General features: G+C 42.8%; 1 protein-coding gene across 1 annotated transcript in view; it reads right to left on the reverse strand.

Annotated features, from left to right (window-relative positions):
- Positions 1–307: 307 nt before the first annotated feature.
- The window catches only part of dcc (DCC netrin 1 receptor), an 897,707-nt gene continuing 870,361 nt past the window's right edge, over positions 308–27,653 (reverse strand). Inside the window, exons 26-29 of the mRNA XM_059988663.1 lie at positions 16,364–16,513; positions 13,495–13,713; positions 3,151–3,290; positions 308–576 (exon numbers count right to left, since the gene is read on the reverse strand). Coding sequence (XP_059844646.1) covers positions 487–576; positions 3,151–3,290; positions 13,495–13,713; positions 16,364–16,513 — 599 coding nt within the window. The 3' untranslated portion in view covers positions 308–486. The remainder of the gene's footprint in view (positions 577–3,150; positions 3,291–13,494; positions 13,714–16,363; positions 16,514–27,653) is intronic.

A 27,653-nucleotide genomic window follows, 5' to 3' on the forward strand; every position in this document is an offset into this window, starting at 1 on the left:
AGAGTGTTCACAAAGACTATTCTACATTTACATTCTCAAGTTAGAGGCAGAGGAAGAATTTGTCCATGACAGGGTCGGGGCATTCTCACCAAACCTTCCACCCCTCTGCCCCGCATCGCACCCACCCCTCACCACCAACCTTCAAACCGCATACCACCCCCCACCCCCCCACTCCATCCCATCTCCCTTCCTTATGCCAGCCAGGCTTGTACCTTCTCTGATTAAGCTGCCTTGGTGAATTGACATTAAAATACTGAACGAGGCATGAACAAAATCGCAGTGCGTGACCAGAAGACAGGGTGGTATATACAGATGAACAATGGAATGGTTGACGAGATGAACAATGTCCCTTCGAGGCATTTCCTTGCTTGACCTGAAAGTTGCTGAAGAGGAAGGGGGCACTTTGGGTGCCCCAAGGTGAGTACGTAAATACTGGCATGCTACCTGACTCCTGGTGGACATATCTCTAGCAGGTAGTGATGGTGTTTAGAACGCTGAGCCTGTGATAGCATTCAGCTGCTTCATTAAGCCTTCCAGACTGGCCATTTGCTCACTCAAGTCATTCTGCTCATAAACCTGAATGAAGAGACATGACAGCCATATTTTATATCATGCATACATTCTGAAGTATGGAAAATACAAAACATTTTCACTTCAAGGGCTCTTAAAGCTTCCAGCTCTGTTCAAAACTTGGTTAATAACATACCTCGTGACTGACTTATCACCTTTCAAGTTGTGAATTGAAATTTATTTAGAGTTACTGCACGGAATAAGCCCATCTTCCCCTTCAAGCCACGCTTTAAACCACTTTTTATAATGTTGTTTACATTGCAAATACATGCTGGCATTTATGTATTTTTGCACATTTTATTCCATATTGGCATTTTGCCCTCTAACTTCAAACTCTTGAACTTCTGTCCCTTATCCTAAATCCTCACATTTATGGAAGACATTGGGACTGAACTCTGAACTCTGACACCCTGTGCTGTAATAGCATTGTACAAGTTACCAAAGTTGTAAACTGTCGTGTAGTATAGTATCCTGTTTCTCTAAGATACATTTTCAGTTAGCTCAGTATAATGTTTTATGTAAAATATGTGACTATGAGGGGTGTACAAGATGATAAGAGGCAGAGATGACAGATAAGTTTGAAGAAGTACAGAGAAAATTTACAAGAATGATGTTGCGACTTGAGGACCTGAGTTATAAGGAAAGGCAGAGTAGGTTTCAGCATGGACTAGATGGCCTGAAGGGCTTGTTTCGGAGCTGAAGTTCATTATGAATCTATAAGGTTATGACTTTACTCCCTGGAGCATTGGAGAATGGGGGGAGATTTGATAGAAGCATATAAAATTATGAAGGGTATAGACAGGGTAAATTCAAGCAGACTTTTTCTGCTGGGATCGGATGAGACTTGACCTAGAGGTCATGGGTTAAGGATGAAAGAAGATGGAGGAGCAGCTTGTGCATGGAAGGAGGGATGGGGAAGGGGTGCTTTCTGTCATTTATTCTTTGCAGATTTCTTCTGCTTCGAGGATGTATGTGAAGAGTAAGAATCTCAGGTTGTATACTGTATACATTCTCTGATATTAAATGGAACCACTCAATTTAAGGGGAAACTGGGGCGGGGGGGGGGGGGGTTCACCTTCAATCAGCGGGTGGTGAGGGTGTAGAATAAGCTGCCAGAAAATGTGGTGGATATTGGTTTGATTGGAATACTTAAGAGAAATTTTGGTAAGTACATGGATGGTAGGGGTATGGTGTGGGTTGATGGGACTAGTCAGAATTAACAGTGTGGCATGGATTGTTCAGGCCAAAGGGCCTGTTTCTGTGCTGTAGTGCTCTATGATGCTATGAAACATGAGGGGGTATGATAGCATAATGACTAATTTACCAGACTACCAATCCAGAGGCCTGGAGCAAGTTAAAATCCTGCAAAAGAGCTGGGAATTCAAACGCGAATGTCAACAACAGTAACCTTAATGCTGCAGATTGAGAAACCACCCAATTTACCAATGCCCATCAGGGAAGCAATTATTTTGTCAATATCTTGTTTAATGTACTGGATATGTAACTCCAAACTGGCAGCACCGTGACTGAGTCTTAACTGCCCCCCTGCATTGGCAAGCCACTCAAATACAAGGGCATTTAGCCAAGGGCAATAACTGTGGCAATGCCACAATGAAGGCAGACCTAACGTAAGGTAACATGGAGACCACTTGCTCATGATGGTGACTGCACAATTCTAAACTAATCCTGAGTCAAATCCAAATATCCTTGTAATTGGTTGGGTTATTAAATGGAACACAAGTGGCATCAGGGGCAGGTAGGGTCATAACGAAAGTTCTTGGCACTTTGGCCTTCATAAATCAAAGTATTGAGTACAGGAGTTGGGATGTCATGTTGAAATTCTATAAAACCTAATTTGGAGTATTGTGTTCAGCTCAAGTCACCTACCTACAGGAAAGATCGAAAGAGTGCAGAGAAAATTTACAAGGATGCTGCCAGGATGAGGACCTGAATTATGGGGAAGGGTCGAATAGGTTAGGACTTTATTCTCTGGAGCTGTGATTTTATAGAAGCGTACAAATTTCTGAGGAGCATAGATAGGGTAAAAGCAAGCAGGCTTTTTCCATTGAGGTTGGGTGAGTCTACAGACAGAGGTCATGGGTTAAGGATGAAAGGAGTAATTTGGATAGGTACATGGATGAGAGGGGTATTGAGGGTTATGGTCCAGGTGTAAGTTGATGTGACCAGGCAGGATAACAGTTTGACATGGACTAAATGGCCCAAACAGCCTGTTTCTGTGATGTAGTGCTCTATGACTCTGTGGACTTTACATTTTATATATGTCTAAAATATGATTGAAACAGAAATACGAACTCCAATTGATATTTTGCCTGTTGTGTTAATTTGCAGCTGGAAACTGCACATACATGATTCCTGCTCAACCTTATCACAAAATTTGATTCTCCATATAAATTAACAGCAGAGAATTGTCATCGAGCTACCAGTCTATTAACTTCATTGATACCAGTAATAATCTCCCTGAAAGGAAAATACAGCCAGTATGTGAGAGACCAATCATATTTTGTGCCTCCACCGTCAGCAGTTTTGTTTTCAAAATGTAACCAACTCTATTGACCTTACATTAGATTGCTCCTCTGTCCTGTTGTTCTCCTCTGTGACCTCCGGGGCTGTGGGGACAGAAACAGGAAGCAGCGGTGATCTTGCCTTCCCGGCCAATCCCAGTGAGGCTGTCTTACCGTGACTCAGCGAGAGATTGGAACCTGTGACCAGAGTCAAGGTCAAAGTTTACTGCCATAGATATGCCATAATTAACGATATGCAGAGCTGCAATGAAAAACATACCTGCAGCAGTATCACAGGTATACACTGCAGCATCAGATAATAAAAACAAGAGATTCTGCCACACACACAAACTAACCACACACAAAATGCTGGAGGAACTCAACAGGTCCGGCTGCACCTACGGAGGGGATTAAAGAGTCAATGATTCAGGCAGAGACCTTTCATCAATGCTTTCTTGGGCACTGGTGTTTTCATACCAGGCCGTGAAGCAAACAGTAAGAATACCCGCTATTGTGCCTCTATAGAAATTTGTCAAAGTGACGTGTTGAATCTTTCAAACTTCCAAGAAAGTAGAAGCCCCGGTGTGTTTATTTTTGTGATAGCACTTACATTTTGGACCTGGGACAAATCTTCAGATATAATATTGCCAAGGAATTTAAAGTTTCGTGACCCTTTCCATCTCTGATCCCCTACTGAGGGGACATGTCAACGTTGAAGCTTTTACCCTGACAGTCTGGATTGCTTTTGTTATTTTCAGACTGGTTTGCAATGCCTTCTATTGCTCCTGGGTCTCAGCAGGATGCAACAGCAGAGAACATTTATATTCAAGAGAAAATCTCTATCAACTTCCTTCCTTCTGGGGAATAGGATGATGACTCTTGTCTGTCTCCCTGGGTCACAGAATATGAAAAAAAGGCATGAAGGATGCATGTATTTTCAATTAAAGTTTTACAAGTAAGCTTATTTGAGAATAACACTCTTCCCTTTTGAAGTTCTCTTTAAATATGAAGACAGTCAAATGGCCATTTAACACATCGACACATTTGCACATGCTTTGAGTGTACAATTTGACACATTGTTTTTTATGCAGTGTGGATTTACCCGGTAGCAGAGAAAGGATGGTGAGGAGAAATGGACTGAGAGTACACGGTTGCTTAAAGTCGCCACTATAGGTAGATGATAGAAAGGAAATGCAAGGAATCCTGGCCTTTTGGGGTACCAAATAGAAAAGCAGAGGTGCCACAGTTGCATAGCAATTAGTGGGAAAAGCTATTACAGCTCGAGATGTTGGAGCTCGAAGTTTTAGGAGCAATGCCTCAAAAAGGCAGCATCCCTCAATAAGGACCCCCATCACCTCGAACATGTCCTTTTCTCATTGCTACCATCAGAGTGAAAGTAGAGGAGTCTAAAGGTACACACTCAGCGAATCAGAACAGCTTCTTACCCTCAGCCATCAGATTTCTGAATGGACATTGAACCCATGAACACTACCTCACTACACCCTTGTCTGGTGGACTAGTGAATCAGCATCTCTTTCATTTCTGGCATACAGCTTGATGTCATCCATGTATGGGAGGTGACTAGTGGTCTCTCCACTGTTGTACCTGGACCCATGTCCACTCTCTGAGATGACCTTGCAGGCAGCTGCAGCCTCAGAAAATGCAGGTAACGTGGGCCCCTGCAAGGACACGGAGTGCCAGTATCAGCAGGATGCCTTTGGCACTCGGGCCGGGCCCTAGGCCGCCGGGAGTGGAGGCTGACACCGGGAATGGTCTGGGCTCCATCCCACTGCCCGCCATGGTGCCGGTGTCGGGGTCCGAGGTTTTGGTCCCAGCGGTGGCAGTCTGGTACGGGTCTTGGGCTGGACACCTCATGCTTATGCTACATTTGCAACAAAAACCTCCGGCTGTGAGAGTGACAAAAACAAGAAGAGTCATGCCAGCTTGGATGTCACCCCGAGGTGACAAGGGCCGTGCCTATGGTTGGGGAACCAGGGCTATCTGGCGATAAATTGGCTACCAGAACAAGCCATAAATGGAAAGATATGGTGTCACTGGATAGGATGGTAACTAGGATAGAGTGTTTCATTTACGAAGCAGTATCAGCGAGACTTGGTTTATCTTCCCTGGAGTGGAGGAGCTTAAGAGTCTAAGAGTCTTAAGAGTGGAGGAGTATAGAGTAATGAGACGTATGACAGGATGGACAGCAGGAACTGCATCCCCTCATTGTTCGTCATTCATTCTCTATGTCCCAAGTCGCATGATCATGGTCTTTCCATGACCCTGAGAATGCTTGGCATCTTTTTCTACAGAAGTAGTTTGCCATTGCCTTCTGGGCAGCGTCTTTACAAGACGGGTGATTCCGGTCATTGCCGTGGATGTTGTCCACATATACTTTAATAAGGCATTTGACAAGGTCCTGCTTGGGAGGTTGGTCAAGAAGGTTCAGTCGCTCAACATTCAGGATGAGGTAGTAAATTGGATTAGACATTGGCTTTGTGGGAGAAGCCAGAGAGTGGTAGTAGAGATTTGACATTCTGACCGGAGGCCTGTGACTAGTGGTGTGCCACTGGGACTGGTGCTGGGTCCTTTATTGTATGCCATCTATATCAACGATCTGGATAATAATGAGATTAACTGGATCAGCAAATTTGCGGATGACACCAAGATTGGGAGTGTAACAGACAGTTAGGAAAGCTATCGTGGCTTGCAGAGAGGTCTGCATTAGCTGGAAAAAGAGGCTGAAAAATGGCAGATGGAAATTAATGCAGACAAACACAAGGTTTTGTACTTCGCTGGGATCAACCAGGGTAGGTCTTACACAGTGAATGGTAGAGCACTGAGGAGTGTGTTAGAACAAAGGAATCTGGGAATAATACAGGTTCGTAATTCATTGAAAGTGGCGTCACAGGTAGAAGGGTTCGTAAAGAAAGCTTTTGGCACATTGGCCTTCATAAATCAACGTATTAAGTACAGAAGATGAGATGTTATGTTGACATTGTGTAAGATGTTGGTGAGGCCTACTCTGGAGTACTGTGTGCAGTTTTGGTCACCTACCTACAGGAAAGATGTAAACAAGGTTGAAAGAGTACAGAGAAAATTTACAAGGATGCTGACGGGTTTGGAAGAGCTGAGTTAGAGGGAATGATTGGATAGGTTAGGATTGTATTCTTTATTATGTAGAAGACTGAGAGAAGATCTGAAAGATGTATACAAAATTATAAGGGGAATGAATAGGGTAAATGCAAGCAAGCTTTCTCTGCTGAAGTTAGATGTGACTACAACCAAAGGTCATGTGTTAAGAGCAAAAGGTGAGAAATTTAAGGGAATCATGAGGGGAAACTTCTTCAGTCAGTGGATCATGAGAATGTGGAATGAGCTGCCAGCACAAGTGGTGCATGCGAGCTTGATTTCAATGTTTGAGAGAAGTTGGATAGGTACATTGGTGGTAGGGGGTATGGAGAGCTATGGTTCTGGTGCAGGTTGATGAGAATAGGCAGACTAAATGGTTTTGGCATGGACTAGATGGGCCAAAAGGCCTGTTTCCCTGCAGTACTTCTCTATGACTCTATGTGATTTTGAGGGATGTAAAAGATGATAAGAGATATCGATCACAGATAAGATTGAAGAAGTGCAGAGAAAATTAGAGATTCTCTCCTGGAGTCAGTAGTCACCTAACCAGGGCTTGTGATACGCACCATTTACTCATACAACCATCCACCACCTGCTCTCATGGCTTCACATGAAACTGATCGGGGAGATAAGCAGGTGCTATACCTTGCCCAAGGGTGACCTGCAGGCTAGTGGAGGGACAGAGCACCTTCCACCTCCTTTGGTACGGGGTGGACTTATCTCCATCCTGCCACCTGTCATCAGATTTCAATAAAATGAGAGGATTTAGGATATGGGATGAGAAGGAATTTCTTTAGCAGAGTGTGGTGAATCTGTGGAATGCCGGAACAGACTCAATGGGCCGAGTGGTGAAATCTGCTCTGGTCTTATGTTCTTACTTGGAGATACAGCATGATAACAGGCCCTACTGGTGCAACAAGCTCACATCACCTGATTCCAATTAACCTACTGTATTTGGAATGTGGGAGGAAACAGAGACAGTCAAGGGGAGAACATATAAACTGCTTATAGGCAATGGTGGGAATTGAGCCCCGTTCGCTGTAGCAGCGTTATGTTAACTGTTATGCTACTGTACGTGCCTTTTCTGGGCAGTAAGGGAACAAAGGGACTTGGGAGTAATGCCAGAAAATGTTACTGAGGTGGGGGATGATCCTGAAAATTGCTGAAGCAGGCTCAAAGCTAATTTATTTCTCTCCTGTTTCATTTGCTTATTTATTTAGAGATGCGGCGTGGAACAGGCTCTTCAAGCCCTCCGAGCCGCACCGCCGAAGAAACCAAACTACTTAACCCTTGCTTAATCACATGGGGGAGACGGGGGGGGGGGGGGAGGAGATAAACTCTATCAAAGTCACGCCTTCCCTCCACTAGCCTGAATGTTCCCCTTGGGCAAGGTGTAGTACCTGCTTAACACCCCAATCAGGGTCATGTGAAGCCAAAGGAGCAAGTGGTGGATGGCCGTAAGAGCAGCCGGTGCATGTCACTGACGCCAGGCAGACAATCTCTGAAGGGTATCGATAATGGCTGGGGTCACCCGTCTTGTAAAGGCACTGCCCAGAAGGCAGCAATGACAAACTAATTCTATAGAAAAACTTGCCAAGAACAATCATGATCACCTATGTCATACCACATGGAACATTATGATGATTAAGCACAGACAATGAACGACTAACCTTCTAACTGGGATATGGGAGGAAGCCAGAGTATCTGGCAGTTATGGGGAGAATGTAGAAACTTCTTACAGGCGGCAGCAGAACTGAAATCCGAACTCTGATGCCCCGAGCCGCAACAGCATTGCGTTAATGGTTAATGTAATAACCGCGGACTTTATCAGTATATCTTTATAGTGAGACTCAATTGGGAAGAAAAAAAACAAAGAGATTTATGCCTTTGCTATCAAGTGTGTGTTATGAATTGGTATCAATTGGGAATGTAGATAAGCAGGTGAGTGCTCCAAAATCTGGTGCCTTACCAGTGAACGAGCAATGTTGCAAGGGGGCCTGCATACAGTTCTGTTCAGTGTACCATAGGAAAACTGTGACATCCCTGGAGAGGATGCAGAGGAGCTTTACAGGATGTTACCTAGCATGGAGTGTTTCATTTGTGAGGGCGAATTAGATCAATTCTTTAAACACGAGAAAGTCTGCTGATGCTGGAAATCCAGAGCAACACACACAAAATGCTGAAGGAACTCAGTAGGTCAGGCAGCACCCATGGAAATGAGTAAACAGTTGATGTTTCAGGACAGGACCATTTTTCAGATAAATTCTTTCTTAGGCTAAAGCTATATCACAGGGACTAAGGAAAAGTACACACTTATGTTCCATCTACATTGTCAAGGTTCAGAAAGGTCAGAGAATTGTTTCTGAAATGTTAGGAGTGTGTTTCAAAGTAAATTTATTATCAAAGTACGTATATGTCACCATATAATACCTGGAGGTTCATTTTTTTTTGGACACTCACAGCAGAAGAAAGAAATACAATAGAATCGATGGAAAACTACACTCAAAGGCTGACAAACGACGAATGTGCAAAAGTAGATAATTCAAAACTGGAAATAAATAACACTGAGAACGTGAGTTGTAGAGTCCTTGAAAGCAAGTCCATAAGTTAATGGAATCAGTTGAGTGTTGAGGCGAGTAAAGTTCTCAATGTCAGTTCAGGAGCCTGGTGGGTCAGGTGTAATAACTGTTCCTGTACCTAGTGATGTGTGTCCTGAGGTTCTTGTACCTTCTTTCTGATGGCAGCAGTGAGAAGAGAGCATGGCCTGGGTGATGAAGTCTTTAATGATGGAGGCCTGCATTCTTGTGGCAGCTCTCCTTGTAGATGAGCTCAGTGCTGTGGAGGACTTTACCTGTGATGGACTGGGCTGTATCCACCAATTTTTGTAGGCTTTTTTGTTCCTGGGCATGATGCAAGCAGTCAAGCTCCTCTCCACTGTACACCTATAGAAGCTAGTCAAAGTTTTAGATGACATGCTGAATCTGTGCAAACTTCTAAGAAGGTAGAGGTGCTGGACTTATGTGCTGGTCCCAGGACAGATTCTCTGATATGTTGTCATGACTTTGATATAGTTCCTTAATCTCTTTGTTGTTGACAGTTCTGCTGGGGCCTGGCAGAAAGAATAGAGCTAATTTTCAGGAATGCAGAACGTTCTGACAAGGAAGGCTAACACAGATCAATTACCCACTTATTCGATTGAGCTTCTGTTGAGAAGATTTGGACCATTATGCAGTTTGTGAGGTGCGACAAAAAAAAAAGAAACTCAATTCTGCAGTGCTGTGAAGTGCTTTTTAGCCCTGTCGTACTCGCTGACATATCGATTGCTGAAAGATTGCAATGGAGTGAAGCGCTTTCTGAAATCACTGTGATATTGGAAAAACAGCACCTGCTAATAAAAGAAAGGCAGAGTGAAAAACTGCACACAGAGAGTGCTTGTGCTGGTGGTGGTTGCCTCTTCTATCTCAGACTGTCAGCACAAGGTAAATGGCTATTTAATATACATTCCCTCGACATACACCAAATTATTACTCACGTTGACTAGGTGCACTGCCCTCCTCCTCTTACGTCTGTGGCTACTCAGAGACCACTTTAATAAGTACACCTGCTCATTAATGCAAATATCTATCAGCTAATCATGCGGCAGCAGCTCAGTGCATAAAAGCATGCAGACATGGTCAAGCGATCCACTTGCTCAGACTGCCCAAACATCAGAATGGGGGGAGAAGTGATCTAAGTGACTTTGAACATGGAATGATTGTTGGTGCCAGATAGGGTGGCTTGAGTATCTCAGAAACTGCTGATCTTCATGCACAACAATCGCTAGAGTTTACAGAGAACAGTGTAGAAAACTGTGAGTGGCAGTTCTGTGGACGAAAATGAGAGAGGTTGGAGGAAGTCGGCTGGACCGGTTCAAGTTGACCAGAAGGCGATAGTAACTCAACTAATGTGTTACAACAGTGCTGTGCAGAAGAGCATCTCTGAATGTATAACACATCAGACCTTGAAGTGGATGGACTACAACAGCAGAACACCTCAGTAGTCACACACTCAGTGACTACTCTATTAGAAACTGGAGGTACCTAATAAAATGGCCACTGAGTGAAGATAAGGCACTGATAAATATCAGCAAAACATAGTCGACAAAAGCAATGATAAAACTTGCTCTCTGAACAGAACATTAAGTATCCCACAGAGCTTTTGTGTTTCATTTCCTAAACTATGACATTTTGCCTCCAGGGTAGGATACTGCAAATGGAACTATGGCCAACAGCAGCTGGCCAGGTCTTCTGAATGTTGATAGCTCTCTGCTGAAGGGGGCCGGCCCAAAATGTTGATGTTTCAAGTTTTTGGGCATCATCATCTCAGAGAATTTGTCGTGGACCCAGCACACTGATGTAATCATGAAAGCTTTCCTTCATTAGGAGCCTAAGAAGATTTGGTAGGTCATTGAAGACACTTGCAAATTGCGTGATGCAGGATTTGCAATTTATAGTAATTTTAATGTCCTACATTGTACTGCTGCCACAAAACAAATTTCAGGACACATGTCCATGATTCTAATGACCATTCCTCTCCATAAATGCTGCATGGGCTGCTGAACTCCTCCTGTATTTTGTGGGTTCTAGTGCATTCTACAGTATCAGAATCTGAATGGTAGTAATTTCCATTGTCCGTAGGCTCTTTAGGGTCTCTGGTGGCAGGTCTCTGCTAGCTTCTAATGGCTGCTTCTAAATTGTCAATGTCAATAATATGATTCAAAGTTCAATGTCAATTCATTATCAGAGTATGTATATGTGTCACACTATGATTCATTTTCTTGTGGGCACTCAGTAAATACAAGAATCAATGATGAGACAAATGAAGACATAGCAGCTGACAATGTAAACATTTGGTTGCAAGATGTTTTAAAATTAAAGTTTTGGTGTTTTAAAATTAAACAATTTCTTGCCTGCGCAGGAGGGAAAGAGGTGGTGAGACTCAATGTAGACTGGGGAGGCCACATTGTCAAGCACCTCTGAAATTTCCCAGTGACCAAACATTTCATTCCATAGCTATACTGATACATGTTACTTATGCTTCTCCCTCTCAAATTGCAGCATCAATTCAGTCATTCAGTCTTTCCTTTCCAGTCCTGATGAAGGGTCGCATCCTGAAACATCAAATGTTCATTCATTTCTTCAGTTGCTGCCTGACTGCTGAGTTTCTCCAGCAATTTGTGTGTGTTGCCCACATTTCACTTGTAAGAGGGACACCATACCATGGGCAGATGGTTTATTCATTTGGAGTAACTGGAGAAAAGAATATTAGATCATGAGACAGAAGGAGAATTCGGCCATTTGGCCCATTGAGTCTGCTCCGCCATTTCATCATGGCTGATTCATTTTCCCTCTCTGCCCCAATCTCCTGCCTTCTCTATGGATTACACAGATGAATATCTGTCTGGCTGTACTTCTTAATGTTTGATGGGTGAAATCTTTTCCAGTCATCAATTGATAACTTAGCTGGCAAGTTGAAACTAAGCCTGTTTTCCAGCTGACCCACAGTGACAGTCTGAGATAAATGTTTGTTTAATCTGCATTTAGACAAAGTGCACTGAGTCATTAATCCCACAAATTATATGGACTCCAATTTAACAGACGCTCTTTTAAAGACAAGACTAGCTGTATTTGCCACATGTACATCGAAACTAAGTGAAATGCAACATTTTGCGTCAATGACCAACACTGCCCAAGGAAGTCTGCAGGGATTGCTACACTTCTGGCACCAATTACATATAATTCTCAAACACCTTTTTCCCATCCACACTCCAGACACCCAAAATGAACAATAATCAGCATTGTCTCACTCTGAATTCATGCGCATGCAGACATCAAGTGAATGCATGCTTCCCGGTTTGTAATCAGCCGCGATCTGTAGCTCCAGGAAGACTACTGTTCAGAGCTGCATTTTAAATTCAATTTACAATCCACATTCACATCCGAGGATCGGTTGCTGAAATTAATATTTGCTATGTACCCTCACTCCAGAATACATCTTAACAGCAGGAAACTAGGGCACTCGGCAGAAACACACCTAGTCGCAGGAAGAAAGTACAAACTCCTTACAGAGGGAATTGGAGCCCAGTCAGTGATCGCTGGCACTGTAAAGTCATTGTGCTAATTGCTACTCCACTGTGTCACGATAACTCAAATCAAAGAGTACTGCAGCACAGAATCAGCCCTTCAGCCCACCTAGTCCATGCTGAACAATTATTTTGCCTCATCCCTTCAACCTGCACCTGTACCATTACGTTTCCTTTACAATTACCCTGAATCTTTAAGTTACTTATGTCTGAGACCAAACCAGATTGATTAAATTACATCTGAGATTTTCTGCCAAAGGTTAGCAAAGACAAAAGCAACTCAAGCTGCAAAAGGAAGTCACGTGATTAAGTTAGCTGGTATCATGAGGAGGAGTGAAAAATCCTTTCATAAACATACAGACAGTAAAAGATCAGGCAAATAAGGGACTAGGATATGAGATCCTACAGACGCTGAAATATTCATGCTGGATTGTAAAATATCACTGCCTGGTCACAGGTTGGTCTGATCTGAACCACTTGTAAATCATCTTATCCAGTCTTCTGAGTCAGTCAGGCGAAATATATCTTTAAAATGGTCCTCCATCTACTACCTAATTTCTATGCTGTAATCCCAATGTTCATCTAGTCAGAGTTATAGAGCATTTCAGCTTAGAAACAGGCCCTTTGGTCCATTTAGTCTGTGCTAAACTATTATTCTGCCTACTCCCTTTGACTTGCACCTGGACACTTTCTCTTTTCCTCACTTTACTCTGGTGCCTCTCCTCCTTCCCTTTCTCCCATGATCAACTCTGCTCTCCTATCAGATTCCTTCTTCTCCAGCCCTTTACCTCTACAACCTATCCCTGCCCAGATTCTCACTCTATTACCCCCTCCCCCACCCACCTAACATCCTCTCCAACTGATCTCACCTATTACCTACAGGTTTGTACTTCTCCTCCCCCACCCTCTTATTCTGGCTTCTCCCCACTTCTTTTCCAGTCCTGATGAAGGGTTTCAGCCTGAAACATTGACTGTTTACTCCCTTCCATTGATGCTGCCAGACCTGCTGAGTCCCTCCAGCATGCTGTGTGTGTTGCTCTGGAATTTCCAGCACCTGCAGAATCTCCCGTGTTTAGATTGATCCCATTTGCAACGAACTATCAACCCAGTCAACATCAATTTACCAACAGAAGACTCATATCCACTCACCTGGTTGAGAGAGAAGGGGTGTGTAGGGGACTTTGGGCTCCATTGCGGTCATGGGCGGGGGTAGCAGGGGGTTTGCGAAGCTGCGCAGAGGATGAGTGGGGCGGACACACGCTGTAGGAATTGTTCTGCTTGGGGCCTCCTCCCCTGAAGGATGCTCGGGTTGTGTCTGAGTTAACACGGCAGGCTGTTGGAGGTGCGTTGTTTGAACTTCACTCATGGCTTTGAGAAACCAAAGGATAAACCAAGTTATACTGAGTAATAAGAACAGTAGCAAACAAATAAAAAAAAAACAAAATTTCATCAATTAATTTACTTAGAGATACGGTGTGGAACAGGCCCTTCTGGTCCATTGAGCTGCCAGTGCATAGCAACCCTTTTATTTAACTCTAGCCCAATCACAGGGCAGTTTACGATGGCTAATTAACCTATTAATCAGTACGCCTTCAGACTGTGGAAGAAAACTGGAGCACCCAGAGGAAACCCACACGTTTATGAGAAATGCTGGAACTGAACTCCTAGCACGGATACTACGTGCTGTAATAGCGTTGTGCTAAATGCTCCACTACTATGGCACTCCAAGATAGTGAGACATCAGCCAGAAGAGAGTTATCTATAGGAAAACAATTCCAAGCTCCAGTTTGGAGGCCTTCTTTATTAAGACTACTGAAAATGTTGAAATACCAGATCAGTTAGACAACATCTGTGGAGAGAGACTGCCCGGACCTGATACACTATATTTCTTTCCACAGATGTTGCCCAGCCTGCAGACTTCTTGATGAACAGTCTCAGAGCGCCTTCCATTGACGTTGCCTGACCCATTCCGACATGTTGGGCCATGGACTCTTCTACTGCTGCAATGAGGCTACTCTCAGGTTAAAGGAGTAATACCTCATATTCCGTCTGGGTAGCCTCCAATCTGATAGCATGACCATTGATTTCTCAAACCCCTTCTTCCATTCCTCCCCTCTGACTCCCTTCTTAACGCTTCTCTTTCTTCACTTGCCTATCACCTCCTTATGGTGCCCTTACTCCTTCCCTTTCTCCCATGATCTGTTCTCCTCTCCTATCAGATTTCAGCCCTTTACCTTTTCCTCCTATCCCTTCCCAGCTTCTCACTTCATCCTCCCTTCCCTACCCACCTCCTAGTTTGTACACCTCACCACAACTTCTTATTCTGTCTTCTCTCCCCTTCCTTTCCAGACCTGAAATACCTCTGCCCAAAATGTCAACTGCTTATTAACATCCATACATGTTATCTGATCTGCTGAGGTCTTCCAGCATTTTGTGTGAATTGCTTTGGATTTCCAGCAGCTGCAGAATCTCTTGTGTTTATTTTGTCTGAACAACATTAATGTTGCAGCTATATAGGACCCTGGTCAGACCCCACTTGGAGTACTGTGCTCAGTTCTGGTTGCCTCACTACAGGAAGGATGTGGAAACCATAGAAAGGGTGCAGAGGAGATTTACAAGGATGTTGCCTGGATTGGGGAGCATGCCTTATGAAAACAGGCTGAGTGAACTCGGCCTTTTCTCCTTGGAGCGATGGAGGATGAGAGGTGACCTGATAGAGGTGTATAAGATGATGAGAGGCATTGATCGTGTGGATAGTCAGAGGCTTTTTCCCAGGTCTGAAATGGTTGCCACAAGAGGACACAGGTGCTGGGGAGCAAATACAGAGGAGATGTCAGAGGCAGGTTTATTACTCAGACAGTGGTGAGTGCGTGAAATGGGCTGCTGGCGACGGTGGTGGAGGCGGATATGATAGGGTCTTTGGAGAGACTTTTGGATAGGTACATGGAGCTTAGAAAAATAGAAGGCTATGGGCAAGCATAGTAACTTCTAAGGTAGGGACATGTTTGGCACAACTTTATGGGCCAAAGTGCCTGTATTGTGCTGTAGGTTTTCTATGTTTCTAACTGTTGTTTCATTTTTTTAACCAACATTTGCTGTTTTCATTTAGGTGATGAACTTCAATAGTTTACCATCCCAAAATGAAAAATATTCTTTTCAATCTTTTATTCATCTTTCCATCAAATACTTTAAACTTACAATCTCAATGTCCAATCACACATGGTAGGAAATCAAGCAACTAGTACTTCTGCACCAGTTCCCAAGGATTTAATTCTGCCATAATTAGTCCTCCATTTAATCCACTATGAACAGTATTTTTTCTGGACAATTATAAAATAAAATTGTGAAGTTACTGGGGCTGGCTCTGCCCTCTTAACAAATGCTGGCTTTGCTCCTTGGTTGACTATTTTTGCAAAATTCCAAAACCAATGCAATGTTTTACCGATTTTAACCCGCAAAAAAGATTGTAGGTATACTTTTCCCAAATTCCATAAAACCAAAAAGACATAGGAGCAGAATTAGGCCATTTGACCCATCAATTCTATCCACCATTCTATTATGGCTGAACTATTATCTCACTTAACCCCATTCTCCTGCCTTCTCCCCGTAACCTTTGAGAGCCTTACTAATCAAAAACCTATCAACCTCTGCTTTAAATATACCCTAATGACTTGGCCTCCACAGCCACCTGTGGAAATGAATTCCACAGATTCACCACCCTCTGGATAAAGTAATTTGTCCTCAACTTTGTTCTAAAGGGATGTTCTTCTATTTTAATGCCGTGCCTCCTGGTCTTGGACTCCCGCCACCATAGGAAACATCCTCTCCACATTCACTCCACCTAGGCCTTTCAATATTTGTTATGCTTCATTGAGGTCCCCCTCTTTCTCCTACATCTACCCCATGAAGATAAATATTAAAACTTACAATGCATCACACTTATTTTGAAGAGAGATAATGCGCTAGGTTTCTTTTGGTGCCACTCTTCTGTTAATGTTTAATAAGTAAAGATTCTTACTTGGTCCGTATCCACGATCAACTGCTAGTGTTGGGAATGGCATGGTACGCAGTGGAAACTGTGGATGTGGATATCCACATGTTGGAGATGGCAGGATGCCGGGATACTGGGCACTTTCCAACGTTGGAACAGGAATCGCACTAACAACAGCTACAAATAGAAAATTGTACAACATTGTTTGGTTACATTGCAAACAAATAAACAAATACCCCAAACGTAAAACACTGGATGTGCTTACACTCCAGTGGCCATGTTATTATGTACCTCCTGTGTGCTGTGCACCTAATAAAGTCGCCACTGAGTGTTTGTTCATGGTCTTCTGCTGCTGCCGCCCCTCCACATCAAGGTTCGACACGTTGCGCCTTTAGAGATGCTGTTCTGCACATCGCTGTTGTAATGTGTGGTTATTTGAGTTACTGTTGCCTTCCTGACAGATTGAACTAGCCTGGCCACTCTCCTCCGACGTCTCTCATGAACATAATATTTTTGCCTACAGAATTTCTGGCTCACTGCATGTTTTTTTTTGTTTCCAGCACCATTCTCTGTAAACTCTAGAAACTGTTGTGATTCCAGGAGATCAGCGGTTTCTGAGATACTCAAACCACTGCATCTAGCACCAACAATCATTCCACTGTCAAAGTCACTTAGATCACATTTCTTCTCCCATTCTGATGTTTGGTCTGAACAACAACTGAACCGCTTGACAATGTTTGCATGTTTTTATGCATTGAGTTGGTGCCACATGATTGGCCGATTAGATATTTGCATTATTGAGCAGGTGTATGTAATAAAATGTTCACTGAGTGCAAATGAACAATAAGCTAATGCAGTTTTGTTTCATAATTATGATGTATTAATGCAGTGTATTCTTGTAATTAATCTACTTCCCACATTAATTGTGATGAACAAAGAGTCACCTTCCATTAGAGGACACTCTATGAAAACATCCCTTAAAATAAAAAAACAAATTCTCCAAAACCCTTTGAAACTTAGAAGACATGAACAGCAGTTTAGATGATTATGGGATGTCAACATCATATCTAGTGACTCTATTGCAATCCTACATCTTTATATTGAGTCAAGGTGTTCTGTTCCCTTCTCCATATCTATTAATGAGACCCAAAGCCAGGACACAAAATAATCTTTTATTCAATAGGAAATAATTCAGGAAGGAGGAACAGGAACCTCAGTCCCCACACAACCAGGTTTTTACAAAAAAGTTATGGTGATACAATACAGAAAAGGTCCTTCTGGCCTTTTGAGCCATGTTGCCCAGCAACATATGATTCAATCTTAGCAAAATCACAGGACAATTTACAATGATCAATTGTCCTATCAACCAATGTGACTTTGGATTGTGGAGGGAAACCGAAAACTAGAGCACACTGAGGAAACCCTTAAAAGCACGGGGAGAGCATTCAAACTCCTTACAGGCAGTGGTGGGAATTGAACCCAGTCACACGTACAGTAAAGCATTGTGCTAAGCACTACGCTACCATAAAAAAGATATGGTGTCATTAGAGAAAGTCCAGAAGAGGTTCACAAGGATGATTCCAGGAATGAAAGGGTTATCATATGAGGAACATTTGATGGTTCTGGATCTGTACTTGCTAGAATTTAGAAGGATGAAGGGGGGGTTTCTCATTGAAATCTTTCAAATGTTGAAAGGCCTAGAGAGAGTAGATATGGAAAGGATGTTTTCCATGGTGGGGCAGTCTAAGTTAAAATGACACAGCCTCAGGACATAGAGGCATCCATTTAAAACAAAGATGTGGAGAAATTTCTTTAGCCAGAGGTTGGTGAATTTGTGGAATTTTCTAGCACAGGTAGTTGTGGAGGCCAGGTTGTTGGGTGTATTTAAAGCAGAGCTTGATAGGTTCTTGATTGTCCAGGGCATCAAAGGTTATGAGGAGAAGGCTGGGGAATGGGGCTGAGGAGCAAGAAAAAGGATCAGCCATGATTGAATGGTGAAGCAGACTTGATGGGCCAAAAGGCCTAATTCTGCTCCTATGTCTTATGGTCCCATCACTGAATTGTTCACACAACCTATGAACTCACTTTCAAGGATTCTTCATCTCATGTTTTTGATATTCATTGCTTATTTATTTATTATTATTATTTCCTTTTTTCCCTTTTATTTTGCACAGTTTATTGCCTTTTGCAGATTGGTTGCTTGTCCATCCTGTCTGGTGCAGACTTTCATAGATTCTATTACGATTCTTGGATTTACTGAGTATGCTCGCAAGAAAATGGGAGGAAACCAGAGCACCTGGAGGAAACCCATGAGACAATGATGAGAATATACTATACAAATTCCTTACAGGCAACACCAGTGAAAACACTGATCCGTTTTCACTGGCGCTGTAAACCGATGCACTAACTACTGTGCCACCATGCTGCTCTGGGTTAGGGAAAAGAACTGAGACACATATGCCTAGGGAATACCATTGAAACAATGGGGAAAGAATTTCACTTTAATTTGTAACCGGTGACGTGGACACAAATGGTGCTGAAAATTTAGAACATGGAGAGCACCGAATGGTATAGTAGAGGACCTTCGGCCTACAATGTTGTACTGACCTTTTAACCTATTCCAAATCAATCTAACCCTTTCCTCCCACATAGCCCTCCATTTTTCTATCATCCCCGTATCTATATACAAGTCTCTTAAGAGTCACTCCCTTTGCAGCACATTCCACACACATACTACTCTCTGTTTCAATAAAAACTACCTCCCAACACACTTTCCTCCAATCGCTTCAAAAACGTGTCTCCTCGTAACTTGTCTCCATTCCTGCTCTGGGGAAAAAAAAGGTGCTAACTGTCAACACCATCATTAGCCTCTTTTCATCTTATAAATACAGCTCTATCAAGTCTCCATTGGGCTGCTAATGTGCAAGATACAGGAGCCTTAACTTCCACATACCTTCAATCTTCAGGCTCTTGAACCAGCATGGATAACTTAACTCACCTCAAGTCTGAACTGAATCTACAACCTGTGGACTCGCTTTCAAGAACTCTGTAACTCATGTCCTCTGTATTATACATACATATTTTTTGTAGTTGTTTTGATTGTCCCGAGAGCATATCGAAGCGGTAAGGCCTGCATCTGAGAGTGAGGAACAACCTGAAGTTTGGACAATTTAAGTGCTGGATCAGATTGAAAAAGTCAGGGGTCAGGATTGGGGGAGAGGGACAGCTCTCTGCTCCACGAGGTCTATTTATCTCTGCACTGAACTGAGGCTGTGGCCTGCCAAAAACTGGCTCCTGCATCAGCTGCAGTGATGCCTGGCTGTGGACTCCCTTTAGTGAATTTCAATTTTGAATGATATTTGCTTACTTTTATTGCTTGTATGATTTGATTTTTTTTCTTTCTGCACATTGGACATTTGACAGTCTTTTATTTTAATAGGTTCTATTGTGCCTATCAATTCTTAAATACCTCAAAGGTTCAGTCTCACGAAGAAAACCAAGGCATAAGGCATTGGTCAAACAGAACTATGGTGAGAGGTTACTGGCCCTTATCTAAGAAAGAATGTGCCGGCAGTGGAGAGGGTCCAGAGAAGGTTCTCAGAATGATTCTGGGAATGAAAGAGTTAATGTAAGAAGAGCATTTGATGGCTCTGAGCTTGTACTTTAGAAGAATAAGAGGGGAACCTCATTGAATCCTATTATATACTGAAAGGATTAGAAAGAGTGGATGTAGAAAGGATGTTTCTTATAGTATGGTAGTCTAAGATCTGAAAAGAAGGGTGTCCTATTAGAACAGTGATGAGGAGGAATTTCTTTAGCCAGAGGATGGTGAGACTATGGAATTCATAACCAGAGACAGCTTGGAGGTGTCCATTGGATATATTTAAAGTGGAGGTTGATAGGTTCTTGATTTGTATGGGTGTCAAAGGTTACGGGGAGAAGGCAGGAGAATGGGGTTGAAAACGATAATGAATCAGCCATAATGGAATAGGGGAGCAGACTTGAATGGCCAAATGGTTTAATTCCACTCTTGTGTCTTATGGTCTCAGAAAGATTAATTAGTGGAGTCTTCTCGGAAACATATGCAATTAGTAGAAACTTGCAATGGTAATTAATTCAAAATAATGTATAGATCTGTGGGGAGCTTCCAGAGGGATGTTTCTTGAACAAAAGCTAATTATCACAGCCACTGCAATTTGCACTTAAAAAATGTTTCAGTCTATTAGGATATTGTTTCTTAAGCATATTGTAATGGAAAAACTAATGAAATCTGTACCCCAATGAGTTTAAAAAACAACAAACTGTATTTCTAAAGGAAAATAGATTGACTTTATAAACGGAAGCCAAGGATGATAAATGTCAGTATTGGTTCTTAGCCCTAAGAAGTCCTTAATTTCTAAATCAATGGAATTAACATGCAATGCAATTTGCCATAAATGGCCTAATTTTGTCCATTTTAGAGGAATTGATAATCTTTTCCTCCAAACAGACCACAGCCTTGTTATTAGGTTTGGAGGCTTGCATGCCTTAATGTCTTGGAGAGCTGTGTTGTCTGGAGTCAGGGCTTTATGCTTTGGCTATTGGTAGGGTCACCTATGCCAAACAGGTCAAAGGGTAGAGGCCAGACTAAGAGTTGTCGACCGATCCTCCAGGTTTGCGAGTTCAGCTCAGGGCTAACATCACTAACCAGTCAAACAAGATTGTGTGTGGTGGTATTCCTAAGTCTCCACCCAGAACTTGCATGCCTGATAGTAGTGGAAACTAAACTGCAGACACAATGAAGGAAGCCCTGAACACCACCAGAGATGGAGGACCTTCATTGTGCTCTGAATGCCAGTGGCATAATGGGCAGTAGTAGTACAGATAATTCTCTATTGAATCATTTTGGAGTGAAATTTTCCAAAGATTTTCTTCTTCACAAGTGTTTTGGCAGAAAAATCATAGATTTGAAGAGTCACACACTTACAGTCCACCATGTCCTCATCAGGAATTGTCCATAAAGCCATAAGACCATAAGACATAGGAGAAGAATTAGGCCATTCTACATTCTGCTATTCCCACATGCTGAATTATTATACCCCTCAACCCCTTTGAGTCACTGTTGCCTTCTTGTCAGCTTGAACCTGTCTGGCCATTCTCCTCTGACCTCTCATTAACAAGGCATTTTTTCCAGACAGAACTGCCACACACTGGATAATTTTTTTCATTTTTCTCACCATTCTCTGTAAACTCCAGAGACTGTTGTACGTGAAGACCCCAGGAGACAGTAGTTTCTGAGATACTCCAACTACCCTGTCTGGCACCAATAATCATTGCATGATCAAAGTCACTTAGATCACATTTCTTCCCCATTCTGATGTTTGGTCTGAACAACTGAACCCCTTGATCATGTCTGCATGCTTTTATGCTTTGAGTTGCTGCCGCATGATTGGCTGTCACTTAATGCATAATTTGCATTAATGAGCAGGTGTCCAGGTATACCTATTAAAGTGGCAACAGAGTGTACATAACATGCCAATCTGCATCTGGGTCAAAAAACTGGGAAGTAATTTCTAAGGTGCAATCCTTCATCAGAATTTAACAGATAGCCTCTGTAAAAGGCTAAGGCATTTTGATTCTCGTTAAAAGTATTATCCTTTCGTAACATTTTGCATAAGAACTCAAGGATGCTTAGGAATATGAAGAAAACCATTAGTCATCATAAAGCCTTTGGCTTTTGCACAACTAAAGCAATCCATATGCCTTATTGCCACAGATGAGTGCTGGGAGAGAGACATGAACAATAGAAGTATGTGGTCAACATCAAGACTTTAAATGTATAAATGAATGAACAGACAAAAATAACTTTTATAATTGAAAATAGCCAGATGGCTGATATCATCAATCTTTAACTTTGCATGCCAATTGGTTAGTTGTTGAGACTGCAGCGATTTATCCTTTCACAACAATACACTGAGCTGGTTCCCTTAATTGTCAAAGATTACGCTGACAATTTCATCCATTCACTCTTTCCTTAAAAATGAATCATAATTTCAGTTGAAAGCTGTGTCCATTATTCATCATTCAACATGGGAAAGTGATGATCACAGCTTTTCCAGAATACAGCACTTGCAAAATGTTAGTGTGAAATTAATAGCAAGTTAGTATATGGAAGACTTCTTACTGAATTAATTTTCCCTGCGTCTGGTTTTAACACTCATGCAGAGCCGACACTCTATTGAATAGGCTAAACCTCCACTGAAGAAGATAGAGTAAGTTCAATCAAGTAAGTTAAGACATTATGAAAACATAAAATTACTCTAAATACGGTGGCAAGTGGTAAGAGGTAATCTTTTCCACACTGACCAGTAACAGCAATGTTGTTTCTAATGGCAGCTCTGCATTTGTCTATCAGTTGGAGACATGACAGATTTTTATTGGGTTAAAGTGGGGTTTGTGACTAATGGCCATTTTCAGAGTTAATGGCATCAATGTGGGTGGTGTACGACGCTATTACAGATCGGGGCGTCGGAGTTTAGAGTTCAATTTGCCAGGGTATTGGAGTTTGGCAATTCTTATGTCTTCTGCAAGGTGTTTGTATGTCCTCTCTGTGAGCCACATGGGTTTCTTCCAGGTACCCCAGCTTCCCCCCATAGTCCAATATGTACAGGTTACTAGGTTAATTGGTCATTGTAAATAGAACAGAATAGAACTTTATTGTCATTGCTCAATGCAACAAGATTGCGGTGTTACTCCAGTCCAGTTGCAAGTTGTAAATTTTAAATTGTAAATTCCTCAGTGATTAGGCGAGGGTTAAATAGGTGATTTGTTGGGTAGTGCAGCTCAATGGGCTGGAAGAGCCTGTTCTGTCCTGTATCTCGTAATAAATAAATCTGAAATCAATCTATTTAATTTGAGCAAAAAGTCAACCTTATGAATGAAGGAGAAGGAATTTCTTTAAACAGAGGATTCATTGCCACAGACATCTGTGATGGCAAAGTCACTGGGAGTATTTAAAGCGGGGATTGATAGGTTCTTGATTAGTCACTGTTAAAGGTTATGGGGAGAAGGCAGGAGAGTGGGGTAGAGAGGGATAATAAATCAGCCACTTGGAATGGCGGAGCAGACTTGATGGGTCGAATGGTCTAGTTCTGCTCCTATGCCTTATGGTCTTATGAATGGAAAATAATAGAGCAATGGAAGCCTGACCTGGAGTTTGAGGACTGTCTGTGTGTGTGTGGGTGGGAGAGTGAAAGAGAGGAATGGGGCTCGTTTCTGTTGCTTGCTGTGTTCTTTGTTATTCTGCTGAGTACTGTGGGCAGGCTGTGTTGGTGCGGAATATGTGCTACCCCCAGCACATCCTTACGTGTTTTGGCTGTAAATTACATTGTATGTTTTGATGTACATTTAAATAAATCTGTATCTGAATCGGACTAAAACTGAATCTGAGCATCTTCTAAACACAACACTTTTGTTATAAACTTGGCTGGGTATTGAGAGACAAATCTGTCCTTCAATTCAGTGTCCATAAGATGCAGGCAGAAAGGAGCTTGCAGTTGCTCACTTGGAGTATTGTGTTCAATTCTGATCACCTCATTAGAGGAAGAATTTGGGAGACCTGCCGAAGGGTCTCGGCCTGAACCGTCGACTGTACCCTTTTCCATTGATGCTGCCTGGCCCGCAGAGTTCCTCCAACATTTTGTATGTGTTGCTCGGAAGAATGTGGAAGTTTTAGAGAGAGTACAGAGGAGATTTACTAGGATGTTGCCTGGATTAGGGAGCATGTCTTATGAGGAGAGGTTGAGTGAGCTCGAGCTTGTTCAGTCTATCTTTGGAGAAATGGAGGATGAAAGGTGTCTGTATAGAGGTATAAAGATGATAAGGGTGGTGGAGTGGAGATACGTCTCTACCAAAGGGGTTGCAAGGCGTTCCTTCCCTCTGCTAACCTGCAGGTCACCCTTGGGCAAGGTGTAGCACTTACTTAGCCCCCCCGACCCCAATCAGGGTCAGGTGAAGCCAGGGGAGTAGGTGGAGGATGGCCATATGAGCAGCTGGTGCATAGCATGTCCTGGTCATGCGACCACTGACATCAGGTGGACGATCTCCGAAAAGTATTGATAATGGCTATGGTCACCCATCTAGTAAAGACACTGCCCAGAAGAAGGCACTGCAAACTATTTCTGTAGAAAAATTTGCCAAGAACGATCATGGTCAAGACCATGATGCCCCACAGCAAATGACACGGCACATGATGATGATAAAAGGCACAGATCATGTGACAGAAACATTTTCCCAGAGTGAAAATGGCTAGTATGAGGGGGCATGATTTTAATGTGTTTGGAGAAAAGAAGAGAAGAGGTGTCAGAAGTAGGTTTTTTAAACAGAGTGGTGGATGGATGAAACACTTTGCAAGGTGGTGGTGATAGAGGCAGATACATTAGGGGAATTTAAGAAGCCCTTAGGCACATGCATGAGAGAAAAATGGAAGCTTATAGTACATAGAACATAGAATAGTACAGCACATTAAAGGCCCTTCGGCCCACAATGTTGTGCTGACACTCAAACCCTGCCTCCCATATAACCCCCTACCTTAAATTCCTCCATATACCTGTCTAGTAGTCTCTTAAACTTCACTAGTGTATCTGCCTCCACCACTGACTCAGGCACTGCATTCCATGCACCAACCACTCTCTGAGTGAAAAACCTTCCTCTAATATCCCCCTTGAACTTCCCTCTCCTTACCTTAAAGCCATGCCCTCTTGTACTGAGCAGTGGTGCCCTGGGGAAGAGGTGCTGGCTGTCCACTCTGTCTATTCCTCTTAATATCTTGTAGACCTCTATCATGTCTCCTCTCATCCTCCTTCTCTCCAAAGAGTAAAGCCCTAGCTCCCTTAATCTCTGATCATAGTCCATACTCTCTAAACCAGGCAGCATCCTGGTAAATCTCCTCTGTACCCTTTCCAATGTTTCCACATCTTTCCTATAGTGAGCCGACCAGAACTGGACACAATACTCCAATTGTGGCCTAAGTTGAATTTTATAGAACTGCATCATTACCTTGCGTCTCTTAAACTCTATCCCTCAACTTATGAAAGCTAACAACCCATAAGCTTTCTTAACTACCCTATCTACCTGTGAGGCAACTTTCAGGGATCTGTGGACATGTACCCCCCCAGATCCCTCTGCTCCTCCACACTACCAAGTATCCTGCCATTTACTTTGTGTTCTGCCTTGGAGTTTGTCCTTCCAAAGTGTACCACCTCACACTTCTCTGGGTTGAACTACTTCTCAGCCCACTCCTGCATCCTATCAATGTCTCTCTGCAATCTTTGACAATCCTCTACACTATCTACAACACCACCAACCTTTGTGTCGTCTGCAAACTTGCCAACCCACCCTTCTACCCCCACATCTAGGTCGTTAATAAAAATCACAAAAAGTAGAGGTCCCAGAACAGATCTTCGTGGGACCCCACTAGTCACAACCCTCCAATCTGAATGTACTCCCTCCACCATGACCCTCTGCCTTCTGCAGGCAAGCCAATTCTGAATCCACCTGGCCAAACCTCCCTGGATCTCATGCCTTCTGACTTTCTGAATAAGCCTACCATGTGGAACCTTATCAAATGCCTTCCTAAAATCCATGTAGATCACATACACTGCACTACCCTCATCTATATGCCTGGTCACCTCCTCAAAGAACTCTATCAGGCTTGTTAGGCATGATCTGTCCTTCACAAAGCCATGCTGACTGTCCCTGATCAGGCCATGATTCTCTAAATGCCCATAGATCCTATCCCTACGAATCTTTTCCAACAGCTTTCCCACCATAAATGTAAGGCTCACTGGTCTATAATTACCTGGACTATCCCTATTACCTTTTTTGAACAAGGGGACAACATTCACCTCCCTCCAGTCCTCTGGTACCATTCCCGTGGACAACAAGGACATAAAGATCCTAGCCAGAGGTTCAGCAATCTCTTCCCTTGCCTCGTGGAGCAGCCTGGGGAATATTCCGTCAGGCCCCACGGACTTATCCGTCCTAATGTATTTTAACAACTCCAGCACCTCCTCTCCCTTAATATCAACATGCTCCAGAACATCAACCTCACTCATATTGTCCTCACCATCATCAAGTTCCCTCTCAGTGGTGAATACCGAAGAGAAGTATTCATTGAAGACCTTGTTCACTTCCACAGCCTCCAGGCACATTTTCTCATTTTTCCCTCTAATCGGTCCTACCTTCACTCCTGTCATCCTTTTGTTCTTCACATAATTGAAGAATGCCTTGGGGTTTTCCTTTACCCTACTTACCAAGGCCTTCTCATGCCCCCTTCTTGCGTTTCTCAGCCCCTTCTTAAGATCCTTTCTTGCTACCCTATATTCCTCAATAGACCCATCTGATCCTTGCTTCCTAATCTTCATGTACACTGCCTTCTTCCACCTGACTAGATTTTCCACTTTACTTGTCACCCATGGTTCCTTCACCCTACTATTCTTTATCTTCCTCACTGGGACAAATTTATCCCTAACATCCTGCAAGAGATCCTTAAACATCGACCACATGTCCATAGTATATTTCCCTGCAAAAACATCATCCCAATTCACACCCACAAGTTCTAGCCTTACAGCCTCATAATTTGCCCTGCCTCAATTAAAAATTTTCCTGTCCTCTCTGATTCTATCCTTTTCCATGATAATGCTAAAGGTCAGGGAGTGGTGATCACTGTCCCCCAGATGCTCACCCACTGACAGATCTGTGACCTGACCCGGTTCGTTACCTAGTACTAGATCTAGTATGGCATTCCCCCTAGTTGGTCTGTCAACATACTGTGACAGGAATCTATCTTGGACATACTTAACAAACTCTGCTCCATCTAAACCCTTGGAACTAATCACGTGCCAATCGATAACCAGTATGTAGGAGGGAAGGGTTAGATTGATCTTAGAATAGGTTAAAAGGTTGGCATAATATTGTGGGCTGATGAATCTGTATAGCACTGTAGTGTTCTATGTTCTATCCCTTGTGATTCAAGATTCAGGATTGCTCATTGTCATTCTTCAGTACGCAAGTGTAAAAGAGGACAAAATGATTGTTGATCTGATACAGATGTTGTATGATGTTTTTTGTTCTATAGACACTTAAATTTCAGAGAAAATTTATGATGTTCTGATGTCGCTTGTTAAACTACAACAGTTAGGAAAATTACATCTCTGCATTGGATTTGACTCTTTGCTAGTGTAGTGCATGCTCAGATGACACTGAGAGTCAAGCACAAAATGTTCACTTATATTCCCTCATTTAGATTTCACTCAGATATGGGCATTCGTTTGTCCAC

The sequence above is a fragment of the Hypanus sabinus genome, chromosome 14 (assembly GCF_030144855.1).
Source record: "Hypanus sabinus isolate sHypSab1 chromosome 14, sHypSab1.hap1, whole genome shotgun sequence".
Lineage (NCBI taxonomy): Eukaryota > Metazoa > Chordata > Chondrichthyes > Myliobatiformes > Dasyatidae > Hypanus > Hypanus sabinus.